The following is a 25,481-nucleotide window of genomic DNA, read 5'->3' as shown; positions in this document are numbered from 1 at the left end:
ACCCACACAGCCATTAGCCACATTCTAAGCCATTTATTCAACAATTCTATACCCCAGACTGCTTTTGGCCCCTGGACTAGGCCCTCATTGCTCCTGGCATGGAGGCCATGCAGCCTGACAGAGCCACCCAGGGCCCAGCCACCAGTGGCCACAATGTTAGTGGCTATAACCGCTTCATCTGCCGCCGCTCCTGTCGGCGCTGCCGTTTCTCATTGTGCTCTGGTGCTGGGGTGCCACTGTCTGCCGTGAACCACGGGCCCAGCACATTCACCCACAGGAGGTAAAGGGCCCGGCCTGGAGCCTAGGAAAGAAAGGGTAATTTGAAGCTAGGTGCGGGAAGTTAAAGAAGAGAAGGGTTAGATGCCCCAGCCCCTTTTTGGGAGCCCCACAACCCACGCACCAGAAGCCAGAAGGACCAGACATAGAGGGAGAAGCAGCTGAGCACCTGCACGATGGCTGTCAGTAGGATGACATCCTTAAGGTGCCTGTGGATAGAAGGGAAGCTGCAAGGGGCGAAGAGTAGATGGGCCCCAGTTCAGCTCTCATCCACTCTCTTCAAGTTGCAGGCAGCTGTGGGTCTTGGGCTATTTGGGCCCTAGCACCCCAGCCCTGGGGCCGCTCACCTGAGCTGGCAGCGGGGGACACTCACTCTGCCATGCCCTGCTCCATGTTGAGATCCATTCCACCATCCATCAGGGCCCCATCCTCAGAGAAGGCCGCCCGTGCCATCGAGCTCATAGAATGGTAGCTGGCCCCATATACTGCCAGACTAAAGCCCAGGGCCATCTGCAAAATAAGAATGGGGGTATTAAAGGCCAGCCACTGATCCCATGTGCTCGTCCACTTCCCAGGACGGGGGACACTTACCCAGGCCCAAAATGAGGCAGATGAGTAGAAGAAGACCAAGGTCACAAGACAGTAAATGGCCTGCAAGAAGACAAAGGATCAGGCTGGGATCAAAAGCTATCCCTAAACCATGAGCCTCCCTTGACTCTGACCAAGAGTTAGGCCAGGCTAACTGGGGACAGCTTGTTTCTTATACGGTTAGGGGAAGAAAGGGTCTGTTCTCCAAGTCCTGAGTACCCAGACTCCCCTCTGACACACCAGCCCGGGAAAGAAGCCCTGGTGTATTTGGGAAGGGAAACGCTTTCAAGCCTACCTGGGACTCACACCCTCATTTCTTTTTTGTTTTTATTTTCTTTAGTTTTTACTACTCAGCACTTTCTCTCTGTGCCAGGATCCTTTCTCATTTCTTCTTAATTGGAGTTTTCTTCTGGAGTCTTGGTTGTCACATACACCCTCCCCACCACCACCATCAAACAGAGCTGAGGACCGTGGGACCTTGGGTGGGCATAGAAGTAAGGAGACAGGCACTTACATTGGCCCCTAATATGATCCGCAAATAGAACTTCAGGGTCTCTCTGTTCTCTTCAAATATCTGCTTCTTTCCTCTCGTGCCCACTTTGCCCTTGGGCTGCAAAGGGATGGTGAGATGCTGTCAGAGCCCCGCTCAGCCAGGGTCCTACTCATCCTCCCCACCAGTCTGGTTAGCTACCGAGTTCCATCTGCACCTCTGCCAGGTGCCCAAACCTAGCACAATCCTTGGGAAGTCCACTCCTCCTCCAGTACATTCTGCTTATGGCCGACACTATCTTTCCAGCACCCCTAACTCATGATCGCCTCTTGTTCGCCCTGGAACAATCCAACACCAGGCTGATATCTCCTAGCTCCCCTGGTAAGGTCAGGCTTTGGGGGGACTCCTGAGTGGCGATGAATGACGCCCGTCTCCGGCCTCTGCTGGAGTAGCCCAAATCTAGGCTGACGCCCTCCCACCTCAGGTCTCTCAGATCTCTGGCCAGCTTTGTTACTGTCTAGTACTGACGCCCACCCCGCTCTGGCACCAGTTCTGGTACGGTCCTGCGCCGCTCCACTCCCCTCCGCCTCGCTCTAGCAGGGTCTGGCCACTGGATAGCGCTCCCCTCCGGCTGACCCGCTTCCCTTGATGTCCTTCCTCTGTTTTCAGTCTCCCGGCACCGAGAGCGCTTTGCCGATGAGGACCCCGCCCTACCCGCCCTCCTTACCGCCATGGTGCAACACAAATACCCAGCCGGGAAAAAAAGATAGAGCGACCGAAACCGCAGTCAGCGGGTACCACATCGACAGCCCCCAGGCACTTCCGGTGCAAACCCAAAACGTCACACATGGGACGGAAGTGGGAGGTCCACTTCCTTCCCCAAGCCCCGCCCTTAGGAGTTGGTGGGACTACACTTCCCAGAAAGCTTTGCGCGGGGGCGGAGGCGGCAGGGATGCGATGGCGGAGTCGCTGCCCCTGGAGGTGAGAGGATGCAGCCCCTCAGGCCTACCTCAGGACAGGCCCCGCCCTCGGGGTCCCGGGCTGTGGGGAGGGATTGTTAGACAGTTCGCCCGTCCCCGCCACTCTGGCGGAAACGATTCGCCCGGGAGATCCCAAGACCTGCAAGTTATGGGTAACGGCCCCGCCTTTGGGCCACTTCGTCCCCTTAGCTTGAGGGACCATCCTCTCCTTCCCCATCGGCCCCCGGAGATGATTGCTCTGTCACCTCAGAGAGGACAGGCCCTCTGCCTAACTCCTTCTCTTGAGATGGCCGCCCCTCCCCCTCATTTCTGGAAGATGTCCGTTCCATCCCATGGTCCCCGAAGGGTAATCCGTCTTATCCCCATTGGTCCCTTAGGATGGTCGCTCCATCCCCAGGAGATGGCTGCCCCCTTCCCCTGGCGGTGGGAGACAGAATGCCCTCTCCCCAGCAACTCCGTGCCTGGTCTTTGAGTTCGTTCACGGAGTACAGGCCTGCTCCCTACTTCTTCGTCCCCTGAAATGGCCACCCCTACCTGCTTCATCCCATGGGATGTTTGCTCTTTCTTCTTAACCTGGAGCAAGACCACTCTGCTGTCACTGGTGAGAGAGAAATAACAGGTTTTGTCCCCAGTGGCCTCTTAGGATGGCCTCTCTCTCTCTTTCGCCCTCAGAATTGGCAGCCCCCTCCTGCTGCGAACGGGAGATAGGCCACTCTTTCCCCATAGACCCTGAAATGGTGCAAGAATAGGACTGCTCCCACCCTATTGAGCCTCCTGTAATGACATCTTTTTTCCCCTTGACCTCAGAGAGGATATTCTTTCCATCCCCATAGACCGCAGGGATGACAGTCATATCTCTAGTAGCCCCTTGGGATGGGGTTCATGGGATGGCCTGAGAAGGGCCACCCCCCTTCTCAGCTCAAAGAATCGTGCTCCCTCCCATCAGTGAGGACAGGTTTATTACCCTCCCTTTGCTCCTTGGGTTGGCTGCTCTGTCCCAGAAGACAGGATGAGCACTATCTTAACTTGGCTCAAACAGGGTTTCCTGTTTCCCCCTGGGGATGGGAGCTTGGTCAGTCCCAGTCTTCATCAGCGTTCTCTCCTTGGCCCAGAAGGCTGTTCTCCCTAGTCATTCTCCTCTCAATAATGATCTGCTTTAACTCCCCACCCCTTCCCTGAACAAACCTTTGGTGAAAATAGAGGTAGAGAACCATCTATCCTTAATTCAATCCAGTAAGTATTGGCTGAGCACCTTGTGTGTGCTAGGGATCAGAGAAGGGAAGAAGTCAGAATGGGCTGATGAGGTCAAGCTTAAGGGTGATATTCCAGGGAAGAGGCCCACATAGGCAAAAGGAAATAGACATACTGTGTTTGTAGGACAGTGGGAAGATTGGATTGGGGAATTTCTGGGATCAGGAGTCCAGTCAGGCATGGAGGCTAGCAGTGCTGACCCAAGAATGGAGATTTTGTCCTGAGGATAATGGGGAACCTTGTAGGTTTTCATCAGGGGTGTGCTAAGACTGAAAGCTGTTTGTTTAGGGAAATTAACTTTGTGACAGTAGTGCAGAATGACTGGCAAGGATGAGCCTGGAGGCAGGGAGGTCAGGTGGGAGATTGTGGAAGGAATCCAGGTCTGGGGTGATGAAGATCTTCGCTACTAAGGTGGTAAAGTTTCAAAGGTAGAAATACTAGTAACAACAATGCAGCAACCACTTATGGAATGTCGATTAGGTGTTAATCCCATCATAGCTATTAAATATATATATGTACACATAAATAATATATATGTATATATAATTGAATCCCTATAAGACTATGATGTAGATTTTTAATATCTGCATTTTACAGATATGGAAACTGAGGCTCAGAGAGGTCTAGTACCTTGCTTGAGGTCACACAGTTAGGAAGTAGTGGAGCTGGAATTTGAAAGTTTCTAAATTAAGCTGGCCTAAAGCCTATGCTTTACACCTGTATCTGAGAGCAAGCGACAAGAGCAGGAAGAGTGCAAAGTATTATGATCTTCAGGTGGTATACACTGTTAGCATGGAAGCTCCGGTGCTGGAAAGTTAGGAGGAGGAGCTGCTTTGGACTGAGGACAGAATGTGAATTTTGGTTGAGATTAAGGTGATAGTAAAACATTTGGATGAAGGATCCTGTGGACAGTTGGCAATACTGGACTAGCACTTGGATGATAGGACAATGTGAGGATATTGAATTGTTGGTTATTCCTGTAGAGGTAAGTGTTGAAGCCATGCAAATGAATTTATTACCCTAGGAAGTAAACAGATCAAAAGACCCAGGTCAGAGCCCTGGGAGCCAGAGAAGAATCCAGAAACAGCAGTTGGAGTGCTGAGTGGAGCCCTAGAAAATAGAGTGTAACAGGAGTCAAGGAGGGAAGATTCCAGAAAAAAAGAATAGTTAATATAGGGGCCTGCCCCATGGCCAAGTGTTACATTCCTGTGCTCTGCTTCAAAGCCTGGGGTTCGCAGGTTCAGATCCTGGGCGTGGACCTATACACTGCTCGTCAAGCAATGCTGTGGCGGTATCCCACATAGAGGAACTAGAATGACCTACAATTAGGATATACAACTATGTCCTGGGGCTTTAGGGAGAAAAAAAAAAAGAGGAAGATTGGCAACAGAGGTTAGCTCAGTGCCAATCTTCCTCACCAAAAAGCATTAAAAAAAAAAGAATAGTTAATATAGGATCACTCCTGGCCTCATAGGCAACAACCTTTCCAGACCCCTATAGGGCCTCCAATCTCACCACTCCAGCCTCACAAAACTTAGGTAGAGTGAGGGCCTGAGCCTCCCAGGCTGGATCTTGCTGAGCCAGCTGAGAAGGCGAGTTGGCAGTGGAGAAGATAGGAAAAGAGTGGGATCCCAGAGCCCGAACTGTGAGGGCAGGAGGAAGGGATGTGGCTTCCTGAAGATCACGGGAGGAGCACCTGACTTGCTGTGTTCTAGAACCTATGCAAGACACTATACTATGTTATTTAATTCTCACAATAACACATTTAAATCTCACTACAATTGCCATTTTACGGATAAGGAAAACAAAGCTCAGAGAGGTCAGTTAATAGAGTAAGGATTTGAACTAAGTTTATCTGGTCCCAGTGCCCAGCGTCTTTTTGCCAAGCAGCAGGAAGTTTGATTTTTTTTTTAAAGATTTTATTTTTCCTTTTTCTCCAAAAGCCCCCCGGTACATAGTTGTGTATTTTTATTTGTGGGTCCTTCTAGTTCTGGCATGTGGGATGCTGCCTCAGCATGGCCTGATGAGCAGTGCCATGTCTACGCCCAGGATTCGAACCGGCAAAACCCTGGGCTGCTGAAGCAGAGCGCGCAAACTTAACCACTCGGCCAGGGGGCCGGCCCCAGAAGTTTGATTTTTATCACTCAGTACAAACCTGGATCCAGATAGGGCTCAGGAAGGGTTTGTTCACAGTAAAGATACCTGGAGGCTGGAGAGGGGAAGTGAAAACTCTGTAAAACTTAGGACCTAAGATGAACTAGAAGCCAGGGCTCTAGTCCCCTTGGACTACTGTAACATCAGCTGGAGTAGTTTCCAAAGGCCTCGCAACTCTTTTTTTTTTTGAGGAAGATTATCCCTGAGCTAACGTCTGCTGCCAATCCTCCTCTTTTTGCTGAGGAAGACTGGCCCTAAGCTAACATCCATTCCCATCTTCCTCTACTTTATATGTGGGATGCCTACCACAGCATGGCTTGCCAAACCGTGACATGTCCACACCCGGGATCTGAACTGGCGAACCCCAGGCCGCCGAAGTGGAACATGGGCACTTAACTGCTGCACGACCGGGCCGGCCCCATGGGCCTCCCAACTCTTAACAGCCCCCAGTGCCCTGTCTTTTTCCCTCAGATACTCACATATATTCTGAGCTTCCTGCCTCTGTCAGATTAGAAAAGAGGCCTCCCTCATGGGTCGGGCTTGGTACTGTGCAGCCCAGAATGCCCTTCAGGAGGTAAGGTGCCCCTCCTCAGCTGGCCCATTTTCAGTTGTCTCTCACTTCATCCTGCTCATGGCTCTGCTTCTACATCATCCATCTGTTCGTGCATGCATACATATTCATACAGTGCTGGGACTATACAGATGACTAAGACATGGTCCCCTCCCCCGAGGAGCTCATAGTCCAGTGAAGGGGAAAGACAAGTATGTGAGTGATCATGATATTGTGTGCTCAGTGCTGCAACAGTGGAATGAGGTGCAACTGGAACATGAAGAAGGACATCCAGAGGAGACGGGCAGCATCAGGGAAGGCTTCCTGAAGGAATAGGATAAGGATGAAGGTTGGTCTTCCAGGGCTGGTAACAGCACAGATGAAGGCACCAAGGTGTGAAATAGTTCTGGAAACCACCACAGAAGTTCCATATGACTGGAACTTAGATGCGTGTGGGAGAAGTGCTGGAAGATGAGGCTAGAAAGGGGTCAGACTGCAAGCTGGCAGGTGTGCCAGGCAATGTTAGTGGGGCTTCCTCTTGATTTCCCTCATGGAGCCTGTAAAAGAATGTTAAGTCAGGGGAGTGACACAGTGTGATTTGTGTCTTAGAACTGCAGTGCAGAGTGGACTGGAGAGGGCAAGTCAGAGTGTAGGGAGACAGCCCGGCTAGGAGGTGAATGCAGACGTCTGTGCTAGTTTGCAAAGCAAGCAATGATAACTCTTTGTTTAATTTTGATTTCTTTGTTATACTGGGGTTGAACAGTTTTTCTCATTAGCTGACCGTTTATATTTGCCTCTTTTGTTTATTCATGTTCTTTATCCATTTAACTACTGGGGTCTTAGTGTTTTTCTTACCCATTTGTATGAACTTTTTCTACATTAAAGAGATTAATCCTTTATGTATTTATTGAATATATTCCTAGTATGTTTGCCTTTTAATTTGACTTATAAATATGTGTTTATCTATGAGATATGGAAGTTAAATGTCTATGTTGTTGATTCTGAACATGCTTTTCTTATTTCCTCCATTGTTTTTTAAACTTAGAGATCTCTTGTCTTTTCAGAGATTTGATAAATATACACAGATTTTTCTTCCTTTTTTTTTTAAATGGACTGTATTTTCTAGAGCACTTTTAGGTTCACAGAAAAAGTCTTCTATTTTCTGGTTTGAATCTTTGTTTTAATTTTTTTTATTGGTGAAATTTATTTTATGCTATGAGGTAAGAAGCTAAACTGATTAGTTTTCAAATAGCCCAAATACCGTTTTCACAGACTCTTCCCTTCCCCGCTGGGTCAGAATCCTCTGCTGCAGCACATTAAATGTGTGTGTATATAAGTAGGGTCTATTGTCAAGTTATCTATCCAGTGTCATTGAGCTTGGTGTCTAAAGGAATTTGGTTTGGATTTGCTGAAAATTTGAAGTGTGAGACATCGAGATGGTGAGGTCTAGTTGGTAATGGGATTTCTGAGTGAGGAATTCAAGAGAAAGGTCTGGGTAATAAATACAGATTTGGTGTCATTAAAGAATGAGTAGAAGTTGAAGCCATGGATAAGTAACTTCCCCCCACGAGAGCATGAAGAGCCATAGGAACAGCAGGCCACAGGAATGCTCCAGGGGAGGACACCAGTCCAAGGGCATGGAAAGGAGGAGGTGCCGACAGAGGAGGCTGAGGAGATCCCAGAGAGAGGAGGGCCGGAAGTCAAAGGTGGAGAGCATTTCAAATGTTGAGTGGGTGACTAACAGTGTCAAATCCCACAAAGAGTCCAGAAAATAAAGAAAAGATAGAGTCCATGACATTTGACGTCCAGGGAGGTCACCAATGGCTTCAGCAACATTTGGCATCTGGGGAGAAAAGCCAGGTGGGTTGAGGACTGAATGAGAGAAGAAAGGAAATGTAGAGAGTGACCTCACTCGCAAGAAATTTCCCCACGAAAGGAAGGAAATAAATGGGACTGTAATGAGAGGTTGGCGTGGGCTCAACAAAAGGATTATAACTGGGAGAAATCTCAAATATGTTTATATGCTGAAGGGAGTCACTAGAGGAGGGGTGAATGTAGGAGAGAGGTCAGGAATGGTGATGCCACCTGAGGTGGTGGCAGAGACAGGCTTCAGCGTACAAGGCTTGGTCTTGGACAGGATGGAGAGGACGTCACCTCTCCTCCTCAGGAGGTGGGGGGTGGCAATGTGGAGCCATTTGCTGAGGAAGTTCCTCAGAGGCTCGTAGCCTCTTTGCTACATGAATTTGGAGGCCAAGTTGTCTTAGGGGCAACTTGAAAAAGAGGTAAAGGCCGGGGCCTCAGCAGAGAGGTTTGGAATATGCACAGGACAGAAGGAAGACAAAATTACCAGAGACATGTGGAGAGGCCTTACTCACTCAGATTTTGGTGCTGCCTGTCTGTGCCTACGCTGTGCTGGGACCTGGGGCTGCAGGGCTGGGGAAGACACAGCACTCGGGAGCTGGCAGTGAGAGGGAGAGAGCATGAGCCAAAAGGAGGCGGTCTTGAGAGTCTTGTGAGGCCCACTGAGGATGCAGAGAAAAGATTCAGAAAAGAAGACTTCACGGAGAAGAGGATGCTTGGGCTGAGTCTTGAGGAAGGAACAAATATTTGCTAAATAGACAAATGGGAGCAGGTAAGGGGTGAGACAACTCCCCCTGCCCCAACAGAAAAAGCAGCTGAGCAGAGGCATGGCAGCGTGAGACAATGGTCAGAAGTTGGCATTCCCAGAGCTGGGGGTGGGGAGGAAGGAGGAAAGGGCATGGCAAACTGGGGCTGGTGGGCAGGGGTCTGACAGAGAAGGGCTTGGAAGCTCAGCCTGCATCCTGTGGAGTGGAGAACAACCAAAGGGTCTGAAGAACACTGTCAATTTGCCTTTTGTGAGGATCACCCTGGTGACAATACCAAGGATAGACTGGAGGCCAGGACCCTGATAAGGAGGGAGCTGCTGTAATGTATTTCTGACAGAATATGGGACGTAAACTAAGGCAGAAACAGTGAGGTAACAGCAGAGGGACAGACTACAGTAGATCAAAGGGATCAATGGAAGGGACTCTGGTCATTGTGGATGTGGGGAGTGCGGGAGGACTCTAGGATGACTCCCAGATTTCCAACTTGTGTGAATTGGTAGAGGGCATTGAGAATTTAAGAGAAGGGGCAGAGTTGGGGGATACGACAGTGAATTCAGATTTGGGCATGTTGCATCTGTGTGTCTGAGAAAGATCCATCAGGTAACTAGCTCCCAGGGTCTGCCATTCTGGAAAAAGATGTGGACCACAAATAAAGTAGTTCATAACCGCAAATGGGATGAAGTGCAGTCTGCCAGGTTGCACATGGAGGGCATGGAGGGGAACAAAGAGTGTGTGTGTGTGTGTGTGGAGTGGAACAAATCATGGAGAACCCACTCGTCTCTGCACTGAGTCTCTCTCTTCTTTGGTGACCCCAAAAGAGGTGGGTGGGGGCAGGCTAGAAGGTAAGAGGGGAGCCAGGACAGCAGAGTCGCAGGACCCCTGGTGGGAGAAAGCATTGGGCAGACTGGCCATCCACAGCAGGCGGCATGACAGGGAGGACACTTGTGGGAGGTCTGCAGAGAAGCCCCCAGATGTTAATGACCTTGCTGGAGGGGAGCTGTGTCCGGGAATGAGTGATTCTTTGGGGGCAGTGGTGGAGGGGAAATGGGTGAGGCAAGGGGTAAATAGGTGGCCACAGTGGGTGTGGGTGTACCATGTGCTTCCAAGAAGCGTGACTGTAGCAGGAAAGGGAGGAAGAGGAGAGGGGAGAAGAGGGGGTGCAGGAGCAAGGGAGGCTTTTTGTTGCTTTAGAGTGAGGTGCTTGTGGACTCTGAGGAAGGAGCAATGGGAACGCCAAGACTTCAGGGTTCCCAGGGGAGAAGGTAGGGGACAAGCTTAGTAGGCCAGAAGGGAGTTGCCTGGAACCAAAGAGCAGGTGAGGGAAGGAGGTTAGGACAGGCCCTGCCAGGAGTCGACTGGTGGATGTGGACAGGGCAAAGGGAGGGCCTTCCCACCCCATGGCTTTGGTTTCTTTTCTTTTTTTAATTTAATTAATTAATTTATTTATTTATTTTGAGGAATATTAGCCCTGAGCTAACTGCTGCCAATCCTCCTCTTTTTGCTGAGGAAGACTGGCCCTGAGCTAACATCCGTGCCCATCTTCCTCTCCTTTATTCTTGGGATGCCTACCACAGCATGGCGTGCCAAGCTGTGCCGTGTCCGCACCCAGGATCTGAACTGGCAAACCCCAGGCCGCTGAAGCGAAACGTGCACATTTAACCCCTGCGCCACCGGGCTCACCCCTTAACGTTATTTTTGAGGAAGATTAGCCCTGAGCTAACATCTGCTGCCAATCCTTCTCTTTTTGCTGAGGAAGACTGGCCCTGAGCTAACATCTGTGCCCATCTTCCTCTAGTTTATATGTGAGACGCCTGCCACAGCATGGCTTGACAAGAGGTGCCATGTCCACACCAGGGATCCGAACTGGCGAACCCCGGGACGCCAAGCAGAATGTGCGAACTTACCCGCCGCACCACCAGACTGGCCCCTGCTTTGGTTTCTTGTTGAAACAGAACAGGTCATCTCTGAGAAGGCTGGAGGGAGCGGAGGATACTGTAGTAGTGTCAGGGCTTGGGGAGAAATCTTGGGGAGGATCAGAAGAGAGCCCAGAGGTGGGGAGGAGGTGGGAGTGGGGGAAGCCAGTGCTGATGGCATGGGCAAGAGGGGAGACCATGGCTTCTTCAGGCAGAATTCTGTATCCCCAGCATGCACCCAGAGGAGGCATCATCCCTGACCAGGCAGAGGGCAAGACAAATGGGCACAGCAGCATGAAGGGGCCAAGGCCACCAGGACCCTGAGGAGAGTAATCAGGGGAGAGGCCTCTTGGAGTCTGGCAAAGAAAGAGAGGGCAGAAGAAGCAAAGTGGGCAGTCAGGCCCTGGGGTAGAGGTGAGATTGGAATAGAAATAAGGGAGTGAGGAGAAGGAGGCCAGCGTCAGAGTTTGGGACTGTGGAGTCCACCATTTTAGAGCTGGAGCTGCTCCAGCTAACCGTGAGCTCCAGATAGAACGTTGACAAAGACTGGTTTTTTGTGCCTCTGCAAAACTCAGCCTTCCCCCACCTTTCTGGGCTGTGAGCCCTGGGAGACCATGACACAGGTTCCTGGGCATCTAGGGCCCTGCTGACATCCTACCACCACCCCAACCCAGGGAGCAATGTGCAGAACCCTATTGTCAGGAAGCATCTCCCAGGGCCCAGGTGTGGGTAGCTTGCTAAGGAGGTAGTGCCCCCAGCTAGTAGGTGCAGTGGAAGATTCTGGCTCACCAAGGCCAAGCTGAGGCCTATCCCTCATCAGGCCAGGCTAGGATGCGTGACTTGGTGACTTTTTTCCCCCATGACCTGCCCCCGTTTAATCCCAATTTTTCTCAAATAAGGTAGACAAAGGCAGCACCCCATTCACACACCCAGGCCTCGTCCATTATGGGGGGAGCCTTGGCTGCCGGCTGCTGTGTTGGTCACTGTGAAGAACAAAGGATGGCTCAGATGCTGGCTTCTTCTGCCTGAGGTGTTTATAAAGGCCCGGAGGCCCGCCTGTGGCACAGCGGTTAAGTTCGCACGTTCTGCTTCGGCGGTGCAGGGTTTGCCAGTTCAGGTCCCAGGGGCAGACCTACGCACCGCTTATCAAGCCATGCTGTGGCACGTGTCCCACATATAAGTAGAGGAAGATGGGCACACAGGTTAGTTCAGGGCCAGTCTTCCTCAGCAAAAAGAGGATGATTGGTGGCAGATGTTAGCTCAGGGCTAATCTTCCTCAAAAGAAAAAGAAAAGGTCCAGAGGAGCCTCTGGAAACGACCCCTGAAGTCTAACTCCTCTCTAGAGACCAAAGGCCCGGGTTGCCAGGGCATACATTTTCTCAGACGTCTCCTGGAGAGCAAGCGTGTTAGCTTTGGATTCCTGTACCAGCAGACAGGAGGGCCATTGCTCTGTCAGATGGCCTTCCAAGTCTGCACACAGGCCTGCAGTCTCAGTTTGGGGCTTCACTAGGTACAAGGACACCCTGGCCTCTCACAGTCAAGGGACATGTGTCACTTTTAGCAGGTTTAGGGCATTTCCCAAATGATTTTGTATTTATTCTTCAGATGCCAGCGCTGGGAAAGGAGGAGACTGGGGGCTGGTTAGGCCCTGTGTATGGGGTGGCTGGCGCAGCAACGGGTACCCTTGAAGCATCGGGAAGCATCTTCCTGGGGCCTGGGAAGGAGAACTTTACTACACTGGGGCCAAAGATCAGAACCCAGGAGCCTGCTTCTGCCTGCTGCTCTGCCCCCTACGGGTGATAAATATCCCTTAAAGGCTGTTCCTGGGCTTCTGCCCTTTGAGTCCAGGGTAGACCACCTGGGTGAAAGCTTAGAGGCTGCCCCCTCCCCACCGAGAAAAATCATGGGGAGCAGGGAGGCAGTCTCAAATCTCAACACACACACACACCAATAGCTGGAAGTCCTTTAGGCTGGCCCCTGCCCCTTTATCTGATGGCTTTTGCTGCCACCAGCCAGCCCTGGACTTGGACCCTGGGCTGACTGTGAGTGCCCTCCCTGGGCTGTTTGTCTACCTTGTTCATAGAGAGGCACTGGGAGAGAGGAGAACATTCCTGGCTGCTGAGGCTCTGGAAGGAAGGGAAAGAAAGGAGACTAAAGGCTGCTTGAGCTAGGGCCCTCGGGGGTGGCATGTGACTGGTGGGGGCCGGTGCTGCCTTGGCAACCAGCACCGCTCTGCACTCCCCCAGTCATAGTTTACCTCTTCATCATCACATGGCCTCATCTGTCATGCAGGGCTTTAAACAGCTGGAGGCCTGCTTTACCTTTCCTCCCTGATCTTTTCATCACCCTCCCCATCCTCAGACACCAGGATCTTCCCCAGCTCTCCTTAAATCTGAGAGAGGGACCCAGGCCGTTGGGAGTCCCCACTACCCCCCTGTTTCCCAGTGTCCACGAGGGAAGCTGTGGGGAGTACTCCTCTCATCCACATTCTGTTCCGGGAATGGGGTCTGGAAAGGGAGCCTGGTTTGACCTCTGATTCCTGTGGAAGTGGCCAGCAGCTGGTCCCCATCTCTTAGCACATGTTCCTTCCCAGGATGACAGCCAAGGTGGCTGCTTCTCTCTGTGGCAGAAGCATGAGTTCCATGTGTCTCCCTGGGATAAGTATCTTGCAGGAGTGCGTATTATGTGTCATTTCTACCTTCCTGATTCCGTTTTGATGATGTTCTGTGGGGTACAAGCAGGGAACACCAGCTTTTTCTTGCAGTTACTGACAGGACAGGTTATCAGAGAGCTTGCTTTCCTGCATCAGGATCATGTTGATACATTAAAACAAGAGCCTTCTTTGAGTACCACTTACCTGCAAGCTGGGTATCCGTCAGGAATAGAGAAACGGGGCTAGGATTTTAGAAGCCAAGTCCCTTCCCCCTCCTCCCCCACATCTATTCCACACAGACCTGTACCAACTTCCCTTTGGCTCCCTCTGGCACAAAATCAGGGGAGGTTCTATGAAAACTGGGGTTCCCCAAACTCCTACACAAGCCAGCTTATTCTCACAATGACTTAGCCTTGAGCTCACCTCCAAGCCCCGCCTCACTGCAACCATGTGCTCCCCTATTCCTGTACAGCAGGGCCAGCTCACCTTCTCGGCGCCTCTGAGACCCATTCTCTTAGCTCCCACCCACAGAAATGGGAGGCTTCTCCTTCCTTACCTAGATGGGTAGATGGACTCTCCAGAGATGAGCTGCCGGGATCACAAGCACATCTTGAACTCTGGAGCCTGCAGGGCCCACATGTGTTAGGGCGTACACACATGCACGCACACACACACGTGCATGCAGGCATTTTCATTTACACACACAACCCAATTTTGTAAACATTCATGTGGCTGAGACGACACAGGCCACCAGGGGATCTAGGCCTCACTGCCTGCCCCAAACCACTGGCACCTGGGCCACAGAGGGTTGTGGTAAGGGACACCTGCCTAGCTTCTTCCTGCCTTCAGCTATTCTGAGGGCTATTTATATGCTCTCGAGAAAGTGGGGGAGGCTGGTTGTTTAGCTGATGCCAAGCTCTGAGTCCCTGGAGTCGGAGCTGAGTCCTTGGGTCTCAGAGCCACCTTCTGAAAGTCCCAAAGGTTGGAGTCCAGCATACTTTGTCCTCCTGCCACCAGGGTCTTTGCTGGGTCTCCTCCAGGCTACCTCCCAGCCCTCCTGTGCCCAGCATGTCAACTCCCCACTCTGTCCCCCCGCTGTAGGCACCAGTCCCATCCATCACTAACCTACCCCTCATAGTCATCCCATTTGAGCCCCAGTGTGACTTGTCCTCCCAGCTCCCACTTCCCACCAGTACCCCCTCAACCACACACGACCCTACACACCACAGTGGGTCTCCATTGTGAAAGGGCCCTTCCTTGACATGCCAGTGACTTGCCTTCAGACTGGGATGGCTTGCCAGCTTCATACCAGGTGCTGCAGGCTGTTGCCTACACCTGGGCCCACGCCTGCAGAGCTTTGTGCCTCAGTGAGGGCAGCCCCCTGGAGGCATTCTTCATGACCCTGATACCTGGCTGCCTGTCCCTGCGTATCCTCAACCTGAGTGGCCTCTTCACATCAGGCATGCTGCTGGCTCAGCCCGAGATGGCACAGGAGGTCCAGCAGACGTGCTGCTGCCTCTGTGAGCTCAACCTGGCTGGCCTGTGGGACCAGGCCGACCTCAGCTTCAGTTGGCTCAGCAGCTGTGCCCCCAGCCTGGAGCGCCTCTCCTTGGCCTACTACTTGGCGTCACCTACGAGCTGGGCCCAGCCTGGGGCTCTGTCTGCCCCCAGGACTCCTCCCCCTCCCAACTCCTTCCGCTACCTGCTGTGATCCGTGAAGGAGTACTCACACTGGCTTTCCACTGGAGGCCCTGCAGCCCCTGGGCCAGGTGGCCGGGCTGCAGATGCAGGAGCTGAGCCTGCGCAGCTGCTGGGACTTCTCCACAGAGGCCGTGGCCCTTTGCCACCAGCAACCAGGCCTTACCTCCCTGGACTTTAGCAGCTGCTCAGAACTGGCTGATGGGGCACTCTTGGCTGGGAGCTTCGGCCTGCGGCACCTGCAGCAAGGGAGCCCAAGGAAGCTGCAGTGGCTGACGGATGCGGGATGCACAGCCCTGGGGGGCTTGTGGGAGCCGCAGAGCCTCGACATGGTGAGCAGGCGGGAGGGAGCCGCAGAGCCTGGACATGGTGAGCAGGTGGGAATTGGCCCAGGCCCTGTGCTCGGGGTGCGGAGCTCCACCCCTCAGCCTGGCCTACTGCTCCTCACTCAAGGTGAGCCTACCATCCCCTTCCTTCCTCACCAGGGCTGGAGGCTGGGGGAACTGGGCGTGTGGCACCAGGGAGGAACTGCCTGGTGTGTGTGTCCAGGGAATAGTAGTTAGAACTCAACTTGGGACACAGTCTGGAAGGGGAAAGGAGCCTAGACAGACAGTGCTGCTGTCTCACTGGGGGCCCAAGTACTGGGAGGTCCAGGTCCAAGAGACCAGCGTAGCCCAGCCCATGAGGTGGCACACGCCTCACATGCCAAGTGCTCAGTGACCACTGCAGTCTGGGGAGGGGCCCTGAGGGCAGGTGTTCTGGTGAACAGGGTGACAGAACCAAGCCCTACAGGAAAGGGGCACTGAGGCTACACAGAAGAAGGTGCTTAGGCAGGGCCTGTGGGACATAATGGGATGTGGGAGCAGCAGGGTCATTTCTTGGCTGAAGCCAGTTCCTTCAAGAGGGATCAGCCTGTCCGTCTGGACGGGGTCCCTGTCTTGGCAATGTCAGTCTCTCCCTCTGTAGTGGATTATTCCCTGAACCTATCAATATGACCAGGGCATTCCCAACCTGAAAAGACCATCTCTCAACCTCTTCCCCACAAGCACCTCTCTTCCCCTGCCCCTCCATCTTCCCTTTACCACTGTGTGTCTCTTAGCTATTCTCTCTGGAGCATTCTTGTGTCTCCGCATCTTTCTACAAATGAGCTTTCTCTGCTCTGCCCTTAGTTCCTGCTCCCCTCACCCCAACTGTTCCTGGCAGCCCTATGCCCATGGCGACCTCACAGTTCTGCTTCAGATTCTAGAGGGAGCATATCTGATTGGCTCAGCTAGTGTCAGATGTCCACTGCTGTTCCAATAAGCTGTGATCAGGGGGTTGCATCAGCCCATCCCTTCAGGAGAGGCTGGGAGCATAGGCAGGGCATACACCTTAGAAATTTCCACCTGCATCCTTCCAGCCCCAGCCTATCTAGGCCTTTGTCTTCCAGCAAACTCCTGGTGTCCCAGCCCCATGGCCCACCCTCTCCATGCTGACCTTTCACCAGCACAGGGACCATGCTGCTTCCCTCCATGGACCCTCTGGTAGCTCCCTATTGCTTGTGGGGCTAGAACCTTAGGCAGAACCTTCCTAGTGACCTCTGCTAATCCTGGTGACCCGAGCACAAGCCACCTCTCCACTACTCTCTCTCTTCTCCACTTCCCTCCTAGGATGCCTCAGTGCTCTCCCTGATCCCAGCAGTGGGCCCAAGCCTCAGGGTGCTAGACTTATCCTCCTGTGTTGTCCTCACCAATCAGACCCTGCAGGCCATCCGTGCCTACCTCCCCTACCTCTCAGTCCTGCGCCTGGCCTGGTGCAAGGAGCTCTGTGACTAAGGGCTTTGGGGGCTGGAGGAACCAAGTGAGTAGCCTGGGGTCCCAAGTGACAGACCCTCAAGGTCATAGAGGGTGGGGTGGTCCCTGGGCTCAGTTGCCCTGCCCTTTCAAGTCTCTCTCTAGGAGCGTTTGAGGGCCAAACTCAGGAGAAACCTAAGTAAGGGCTTCTTCCTGAGTCATACTGAGAGCTGGTGCATCAGGCCTTGGGCCCCAAGGACCCTTCTCCCCAACCACAGGGCCCCTTCATGCTGCAGGCCCTGCAGGAGTTGGACCTCATAGTCTGCAGCAAGCTGACTGATGCCACTTTGGCCAAGGTGTGGGGCGAGGGGTGTGGATAGCCTGAGGGGCTGGGTCTGGAGCCAGGGGCCCCGGGCTGACCCACTTTTTGGTTGGAAAAAGTTCCTTTCTTATTGGCTTCTGCTCCCTATGGCCATTCCTCTGGCTAGGGGTGGGGGAACCTGGAAGGGCTCCAGACCCTGGGCTCCAATGCCATACTATACTTCCCACCCCCCACCCATCCTTGCAGGGGCTCTACTTCCCCCAGCTGAGGCAACTGTCACTGAGCTTGTTGCCAGCACTCACAGACAAGGGGTTGGTGGCTGTGGCAGGGGCCACCCCAGCCTGGAGTGCTTGGTGCTGAGTCACTGCAGCCTCGTCAGTGACAAGGGCTGGGCCCAGGCAGCCAGCTTCTGGCTGAGGCTGCAGCACCTCAGCCTCTCCAGCTGCACATAGCTCGTGGAGCAGTGCGTGTGTCGGATGATGCCACAGTGCAGGGTCAGGCTAGGGCCTCATGCCAGGTTAGGCACTTATTCAGTGGCCTCCCTGCAGAACACTGGATACCATTAGGCAGGCATTGCAAGCAGCTCCAGATGTTAGATGTGACCGTGTGTCCTGGTATCAGCATGGCTGCCATCAGGTGCTTCCAAGCCCAAGTGCCCTAGGTGACCTGCTCCAATCCTGCTTCTTGGGAGGGAGTGATCTAATCCTAACCCTCTGAGGCCAGGTCAGTAACCAGCCCTAGGGCGCAGTCTCCATCTCCAGAGTCCCCAGCCCTGGCCTCTTGACCTGGAGTTTGACTCAGTGCCTCCTGCTGCCCTCTGCTACATACCCCAGAGCCCCTTCCCCAAGCTATAAACCCCTTTTCTAGGATGGGGGTGGGGGTGGGGGCAGGAACTAATCCAGGGCAGTCCAGGGGGCTTTCTGCCCCAGTCTGCTCCACAGCCCAGCAGGAGCTTCTTTCTAGCTACAGGTTGCTGCCACAGGCCCCTGGAAATGCCAGGTCCTGCTCTCCTGGCCAGGCCTGGGTGAGGAGGCCAGGCCCACAGGTGGGCTTGGTATGGTGCTGGTGGGGAGCAGACCTTGTGCCTCTTGCCCTGCCCACTTCTCACACCTAAGGCCCATGCCTCACCTTACAGGAGCTCTACGAGCCCTGTGCCAGCAGTGAGCTTTAGCAGCTAAGCCACAGTCTTGTAAACCCAAGCCAAATTAAAAATTCCAGCTTTTACCTCCTTGCCTGAAGTTCTCAGACTAAAGGACCCCTCCCCTCCCCACCTTTGCTGAAGCAGCCCAGCCCAGAGACACTGTGGAGGAAACACCAGAGGGAAACACTTCTTCCTCACACCTGGTCCAAAGCCACACAGACACTCCAGCAGGTCCCAGCTTCTTCCCTACCTGGTGGGAGGCCTCTCCCCAGCACGAGCTCAAGGGCATGTCCTGCAGCAAAGGCACATCTGTGTGCACTTGTCCCAGCCAGACCCCAGGAGCATGCTGATTAAGGATCCCTGAGTCAATGAGGCTGTCTTCAGGAAAAAAGGACAACAAAAAAAGAAGATAGCATCTCTGGGTAGGAAGGGTCATTAGAGGTCACTCGTCCAACCTAAACAGTGCAGGTGACTTCTCAACAGCAGCTCTGAGAAACACTCTGTTCATCTGGCTCTCCATATATCCATCTCTCTGTTCTTCAGTTCTAGGAGTAGCTAGAGGGGCTGCCTGAGTGCCCACAGTCACTGTGCTTTATGTGGGGATTCAGAGGTGACAGAGCCCTTCCAGCCCCCAGGCCAGATGGGGAGGCAAATTAACTAACAGGCAGAGACAGTCCAGTGTGCAGGGTGTACACAAATAGAGAAACAAGCACCTGGGACCAGGAGCCCAGCAGAGCAATGAACTTAGCCTGGGAGGTCAAGGACCAAGGCCATGAAAAATGAGCAGAAGAGAGGAAAGAGGGCAGTCAGACAGAAGGGACTGGGGAGATGCACATGGGCAGGCCAGAGCTGGCGCTGAAGGGGGAGGGGGAGGGTCCAGGCCCTGACAGGGTGTAGAGAGTATGCCAGCTTAGACCAAGCACTGAGAACCCTGCAAGCCACAGACACTCTGTTGGAAAGGCTAAAACCACAACTTGTCTGCAACCTACCTCAACTCTGCTCAATCATGGTACCATGACCATTATCCCATGGACAAGAGAGAGACATTGAAGAATACAGGATGGGGGTGGTGTGTGTGTGAGTGTGTAATCAGAGCAGCTTCACATTTGAGAAAGTAGTTGGGGTAGCTAGTATTGAGAAGATTGGAGGGGCAAGAGAGGAGGCAGGAAGTCAAGAGGTTCTTGTCAAGATGATGATGGCCTGGGCAAGAGACTGGAGACATTGAGAAGAAAGAATTGACAGTATCAGGAGACTTAACTGCATCTGGCATCCCCACTCCCCATTTTCACCTTGAACTCAATAGCACACTATTCCAAGTATGGTAGGAAGTCTCTGAATGCAGGAAGTCGGCATGTTGGGCCCTAGATGCCCAAGTCAGAAGCATAGCTGGGGAGAGGGGATGCAAGTGTTCCCCAGCACATTCTCCAAAGGAGGTGCCATTTCATCACTTTTCAAGGTAATATGTTGATGGTTAACACTGTTAAAAAAGATATTTGAGGAGGCATTGGGAAGGAGAGGGAGTGAAAGGCATGGAGAAGGAGGTCAGAGGGTAGTGGCAGCCTTTAGCCTACCCTGTGGGTCCTGTGGGCTGGTGTGCTCCTCTTTGCCTCAGAGACTTGGGGTCCTGGACCAGAACCTCTGAGCCTCTGAGCCTGACCTCCAGCAGGGCCCAACACTCCTAGTGGCTTCTGCCCCCAGGGGCTCTGGCCTGTGTGTGGCCCCCACCCCACCCTTGCTCCTGCATTGGTTTTTAATCAGAATGCAGGGCTTCTGGCACTGAATTCCCTCTAGTTAGAATCAGCCCACATCCACCCACCAGCCTAGGGACATCTTTTGGAATTGTGAGTTTGCCCTTCAGCACAAAGCAGGCCCAACTGCATATCTCTCCCTTCAAGCCTCTCACCAGAGGGCCTCTAAATCCCACAGAGATCACAGGGCAGGGCCAAGCAGGGTTGAGGACTGAGCTCAGACTGTCAGGAACTTTCTGGAAAATGACTCCCAGATTAGGCCCCTGTTAATGCTGCCCAGGAAGGCGTCCACTTTGAGCAGTGCCTCCTGCCCTGCTAGTTCTCCCTCAACTGACTGGCAGCCCCCAGTCCTCAAGCCATCCCTCTCTGCAGGCCCAGCACTGAGGGAGGCTGAGGATTCATCTTGGGAAGGGCAACGGGGCCAGCCTACCACCACCTCCTTCAGAATACCAGCCCCTCAATTGTAGCTGCCCAGGTTTGTAGGCCCAAACTGTGGCTCTGGCCTGATGCCCCATCTCATTTGCCAGCTAAATTTGAAGGCAGGCTTGGCCCACAAGATTCAGAACTGACTCAACACATGCCAAGAGCCAAGCAGACTTTATTTCTGCTGAAGCCTCTGCTGATCAGGATGTCTGAGCTTCTCCACCCTCCACCCTCTGTGGCCACTGGAGTGACAGCAGCTGTGGTCCTTGGCCAACCTCACTGTCAAGGTTCAGCGATGCTGCAGTCATAGCAGAAGTTGAAGTTGGTGGGGGGTGGGGGGATGGGGGGTGGCTTCTCAGGGATGGGCACGTTCTCCAGCTCCAACAACCGCAGCTTGGTCTCCATGGTCAGCAGCTGCTCCAGGTCCTGCCGTGTCTGCTCACTGCCCATGGGACTGCCCAGCAGGGCACTCAGCCCATCTGTCCACAGGTGGAACTGGAGACAGGGCCAGCTCCATGAGGACCTGCCCGTCTCTTCCCCTGCCCAGTTGCCCAAATTGGCTCAGCCTGCCTAGACACTCACCTCCCGTTTGGAGGGGGCAATGAAGTTGAGGTACGCCTCCTCCTCCTCGCGGTCATAGCTGACTGAGAAAGCTAACTCATAGAGGTCCTGGGGAAGCAAGGGAGCCAGGAGCACTGAGCAGGCAGCAGGGCAGGGGCAGGCAGGAAGGAGCCCCTAGCCCCCACCACACTCACCTTGTTCTGCTTCCCGGAGCCCTTCTCCCGGACGTGGGGGCAGTCCTTGCCTGTCAGTAGTGCCCTGATGTCGGCCACAGGGACTGCAGGAAGAAGGTTGGGCTAACCACTGGAGCCTGAGGAGGTCCAGGGGCATGGGGCGGTCTGGGGAGAGCAGGTGTCTGACCCCTGCCCCTGCCCTCCTTACGCTGCTCAGGCAGGCTCTCAGGGGGAGGTGGGCTGGCACCCTCCTCCACATCCCCATACTGCAGCACCTTATGGTTGGGGGATAGGCAGCAAAACCACAGCTTGTCTGTGGGCAGGAAGAAGGAAGGAGTGATGAGAGGGGCTCTGACCCCAACCCAACCACACTCTGCCCTCCTCTGCCCACTCAATGACCCTGGCGCCTCCGGCTGCTGATCTTGCGGAAGAGTGTCCCCTCGCACAGGCGGAGCAAACGCTGCTGGCGGATTAGGCCCATGAGCTCTGGCTTCAGCTTCTCCCGTAGTTCCCTGGGTGGGGGGAGGGGACTTGCTGACCAGGACTGACCTGGGGCAAGGCCCATGAGGCAGCAGGGGAGGTGAGGGCTAGGACTTGGACCCATCCCCACCAACTCACAGTATGGGAGGGGCCAGTGTGCCCTCCTGATGCAGCCGCTCAGTCTGCCGCAGCCGCAGCACCTCCCCGTAGGTGAGCGCGTTCACCTTGGTTCGGAAGAGCTCCAGAGAGCTGGGCTTCAGGGCCAGCGTGCGGGCCAGCTGCTCCCGCACCACTTGCATGACCTGGGGCCACCCCAAGCTTAGCTCAGGGCCTGAGCTCTGGGCCCCTACCCAGAACAGCCCCTTGCCCTGCCTCAGGTCTCCCTGTTCCCACCCCCCTACCTTGTCAAAGTCCTCCTGTGTGGCCCGCATCTCCTTCCAGGTCTTATTCAGCAGCTGAATGCTCACACAGAAGAGCTCATGGAAGCTCTGGTCTTGGCCGAAGAACATGGGCGAAAAGTCCTGGGCTGTTTCGGAGCCTGGAGCGGGGGGGCAGGAGGGGCTCAGGGAGAAAGTGTGTGCAGCCCCTGGCCCTCTCTGCCCTTCCGTCCCCTGTTCCCAGACACATTGTTCCCAGTCCCACTCACAGGGCTCCCCGACTCGGAGCAGCTCACACAGCAGGACGGTCAGCTGGATGCTGCTCCGGGCAAAGGGGCACTCGTGCTTGTCCTCTCGGCTGCTATTCTCCAACACAAACTGGGGTAGTGGGAGCAGAGAATGGCGGGAGTCATGACTAAGCCCATGGGGACCCTGCGTGGACAGGCATTCTGCTGTATCTCACTCTGCCCCATCACTGACCCTGCTGTAGGCGCTGGGTGCATGTCTGGAGAAGTAGAGCATGTTGTCCAGGGCCAGCAGGCCGGGGGGTACACGCTCTAGGTCCTGCCCAGGGTTGCTGTTCTGGGGGAAGGGGGACAGGCAGTTCAGGAAGGCTCCCAGCCCTCTGGAACAACAGCAGCCCCAGCTTGAGGCAGGGGTGGGGAGCTGGGTAGGGGTCACTCACGGAGAAGCCCAGTTTGCGGAATTCGCGGGCACAGAGGGATCGGCGACGGTCAGCACTCAGCCCAGTGCCTAGGGACTCCCCCTCCGGCTCAAAGGCAGCCTGGCGCAGGGCCTGCAGCTGCTCCCGCTGCTCCTGGGGGTCATTATTTGGGTGGGGACGGGTCAAAATTGTAGACTGAAGGCCAAGCTCCAGCTGCCCCCAGCCTTGTGCCCCCCCAAGGCACCCACCTGGCTATAGGGGTCTAGTGGCATCCGCATACGTGGCTCCAGCAGCCCCAGTGTAAGAGACTGCAGTACGTACAAGTGATGAGCCATCTCGTCGCCCAGGGGTGCTGCACTATGGATGATGTTCTGGAGGACAGCCAATCCATCGGTGTGAGTGTAGGCTCACTGGGAGACGGGGGGTGGGGAAGGGTCGGCCTGGCTCCATCCTTCCTACCTTGTAGATGAACTGGCGAAGGTTTCTCTGCCACAGCTGGTCAAGCATGTCCTGAGGTGGGTGGGAAGTGGACTTAGATGATTTAGCCCCACCATGAGCACCTACCCTGTAGGCCCAGGATGGAGCATAGTGCCCACTAGCTGCTGTCCCCATCCAGCCACTAGATGGACACTCACCTTACGTTCAGCAGGGCTGGCCCCCTGCAGCAAGGCTGTCAGCAGTGCCATGGCCTTGGTTTGCAGCTGCTGGTTCATCCTGGGGCAAGAAGAGGGCTCAGCCAGTCATCTAGGGTCTGCCTCTGCTCCCCTCATCTGTACCCCATCCTCAGACACTTACACCTGTAGGTGCACCAGCAGCCTACTCAGTGGCACCTCGCTCTTGACCAACTGGCCCAGGGCAGGGCTGCTCAAGGTCACACTCTCCAGCAGCCTGAGGGCCAGGGGCTGCACAGATGCATCCATCAAGTTCATGTTCACATAGCTCACCACCTGTAGGAGGAGTAGGGGTTGTCACTGCCTCACCACCATGGAAGGCCAGACCCTGACACCACCCCACTTCCTGCACCTGCTGCCCCTAGAAAAGCCTACCCACCTTCCTAACAAAGGGGATGCTGAGCGTCTCCCAGGACACCACACCGTGCTCCATGAGCTCCAAGAAGGTCCTCAGTGTGAGAGCCAGCACCTCCCCTAGGCTGGGGGGACATCTGGGGCTGAGCAGGGCCAGACCGGGACCCCCAGCCCCACCATGTCCATCACCCACCACAGCCCGGTGCTCACTCATCCCCATCCTCAATGATGGTGCCTAGTCTCTGAAGCCCATCACGGCTGATGACTTCCTGAGCAAAGGTCATGTCTGGGGCCAGCAGGACGAGGTGTTGCAGGGCTTCTCGGCGCACTTCACGACTCCCACTCTGCAGCCTACCCAACAGCAACTCAGCCTCAAGGTCCTGGCAGCGGACGGAGGCAGGAGCAGAGGTGAGGAGGCCGGATAGAGGTAGGGAGTGGGAACTAGGTGTGGGGACTTGAGTGTCCACTAGGTGGAGTACTGCGGGCATTTGGCTGGGGCCTCCAGACCTAGGGCATAGGCGCAGCCGGGCACAAAGAAGGCACAGCAGAGGGGCAGGGAATGAGGGTGGGGCCCGGGGGGGTGGGTCGGGGGGACGGGAAGGCATTACTGGGGCAGTGCTGAGGCACAGGATGCTGCCATTCTTGATCTCTGCGCGGTTCTGGAGAAGACAGCAGAAAAGGGAGAGAAGTCAAGAAGAAGTCTGAGGATTGGTTAATTGGGGTTGTCAATCAGGATCTGGGAGTCAGTAAAAGATTACATTCCAGTCAGTGGGATGATGAGTCTGAGAAATCAGGGCCAGGTTAGAAGGGGTCAGAGAGAGGACTGTGGGGGCTGAGTGGGAGATGGGACTCACGTTCTCAGTGATATATCTCCTGTGGCCATCAGCAAACTGCAGGGCATAGCGCTCAGAGTGAGCCAGGCTCCACCTGGGGACGGTGGAGGCTCAGTAGGCATGTAGGAGGCGCCACCTCCCTCCTGCCCTTCCCCCACCCCCTAGCCTGGCAGGCCGGCACTCACGCGTCGCACACCTCCTTCAACACAGCGGCCAGGGGCTTTGCCTGCAAGTGGAGAGATCGCTCATGGGGCCAGGAATGGGGAGGAGTTGAGAAGGATCCCGGGGGAAGGGGTGGGATGGGCTCTTCCGAGGGGAAGGGGGCGACGCAGAGGTGGGCGGTGGGGTGGATGGAGGCCAGACAGGCCGGGTGACCTGGTCCAGCTGGATGAGCTGCGGGATGGCGTCACGCATCTGGACGGCGATCTTCACCACGTTCCGCGGAGGAGCCATGGTCCAGCCAGGACAGGGGCCCCTGTACTTTCCAGGCTGTGCAACCTCCCGCCAAGGGCGCACCTGACCCGGGCCCCTTGGGAGAGGAGGGCGTCCCTCTGTCCGCAGCCTGGCCCCCGTGGCCCAAACTCACGGCCCAGGCTTCCACTCCCGGCCAGGCGCCGCGGCCTTCCCAAGGGAGCCGAAGCTAGTTCCGGGTTGGAGTCCCGGGGCTAGTAGGATAGGACAGCTCCTGCCCTGCCCCGCCCCCAAGAGGCGGCCCCGCCCTACCCCAAGGTGCGGCAGGTTGGGGCGGGGAGGACAGGCTGCCTGCGCCAACACACCTCCCG

The 25,481-nt window shown here is 54.7% G+C and overlaps 2 protein-coding genes and 1 non-coding gene across 7 annotated transcripts; 1 reads left to right on the top strand and 2 right to left on the bottom strand.

Annotated features, from left to right (window-relative positions):
* Positions 1–18: 18 nt before the first annotated feature.
* Positions 19–2,217, bottom strand: TMEM208 (transmembrane protein 208). Its single transcript, XM_001497258.7, has 6 exons — positions 2,082–2,217; positions 1,379–1,474; positions 868–927; positions 650–786; positions 401–485; positions 19–301 (listed from the first exon to the last, which is right to left on the bottom strand). Exons 1-6 carry the CDS (start codon positions 2,085–2,087, stop codon positions 164–166), a joined length of 522 nt encoding a protein of 173 aa, XP_001497308.1. The 5' UTR covers positions 2,088–2,217; the 3' UTR covers positions 19–163.
* An 18,524-nt stretch (positions 2,218–20,741) lies between these two features.
* ELMO3 (engulfment and cell motility 3) lies at positions 20,742–25,402 on the bottom strand. 5 transcript variants are annotated; one of them, XM_005608326.4, is made up of 20 exons: positions 25,075–25,402; positions 24,885–24,925; positions 24,721–24,793; positions 24,475–24,525; positions 24,077–24,246; positions 23,892–23,991; positions 23,637–23,788; positions 23,477–23,555; positions 23,301–23,351; positions 23,090–23,212; positions 22,863–22,994; positions 22,658–22,759; positions 22,447–22,555; positions 22,202–22,338; positions 21,939–22,102; positions 21,720–21,832; positions 21,529–21,633; positions 21,342–21,424; positions 21,169–21,255; positions 20,742–21,081 (listed from the first exon to the last, which is right to left on the bottom strand). In XM_005608326.4, the coding sequence occupies exons 1-20, from the start codon at positions 25,150–25,152 to the stop codon at positions 20,869–20,871; spliced, it is 2,163 nt and encodes a 720-aa protein (XP_005608383.2). In that variant the 5' UTR covers positions 25,153–25,402; the 3' UTR covers positions 20,742–20,868. The 5 variants fall into 5 exon arrangements, with proteins under 5 accessions (XP_005608383.2, XP_023494380.1, XP_070119098.1 ...); XM_023638612.2 differs by having other exon boundaries at positions 24,077–24,217; positions 25,075–25,374; XM_070262997.1 differs by having other exon boundaries at positions 25,216–25,360.
* MIR328 (microRNA mir-328) lies at positions 22,341–22,411 on the top strand. The gene has a single exon (NR_032814.1). It is a non-coding gene; the product is annotated as a microRNA mir-328 (primary transcript).
* Positions 25,403–25,481: the final 79 nt, after the last annotated feature.

Source organism: Equus caballus, chromosome 3 (genome assembly GCF_041296265.1).
Source record: "Equus caballus isolate H_3958 breed thoroughbred chromosome 3, TB-T2T, whole genome shotgun sequence".
In the NCBI taxonomy this organism is placed as follows: Eukaryota; Metazoa; Chordata; class Mammalia; order Perissodactyla; family Equidae; genus Equus; species Equus caballus.
Note: the sequence above shows the minus strand (reverse complement) of the source record. Positions and strands in the feature narration are given on the sequence as shown.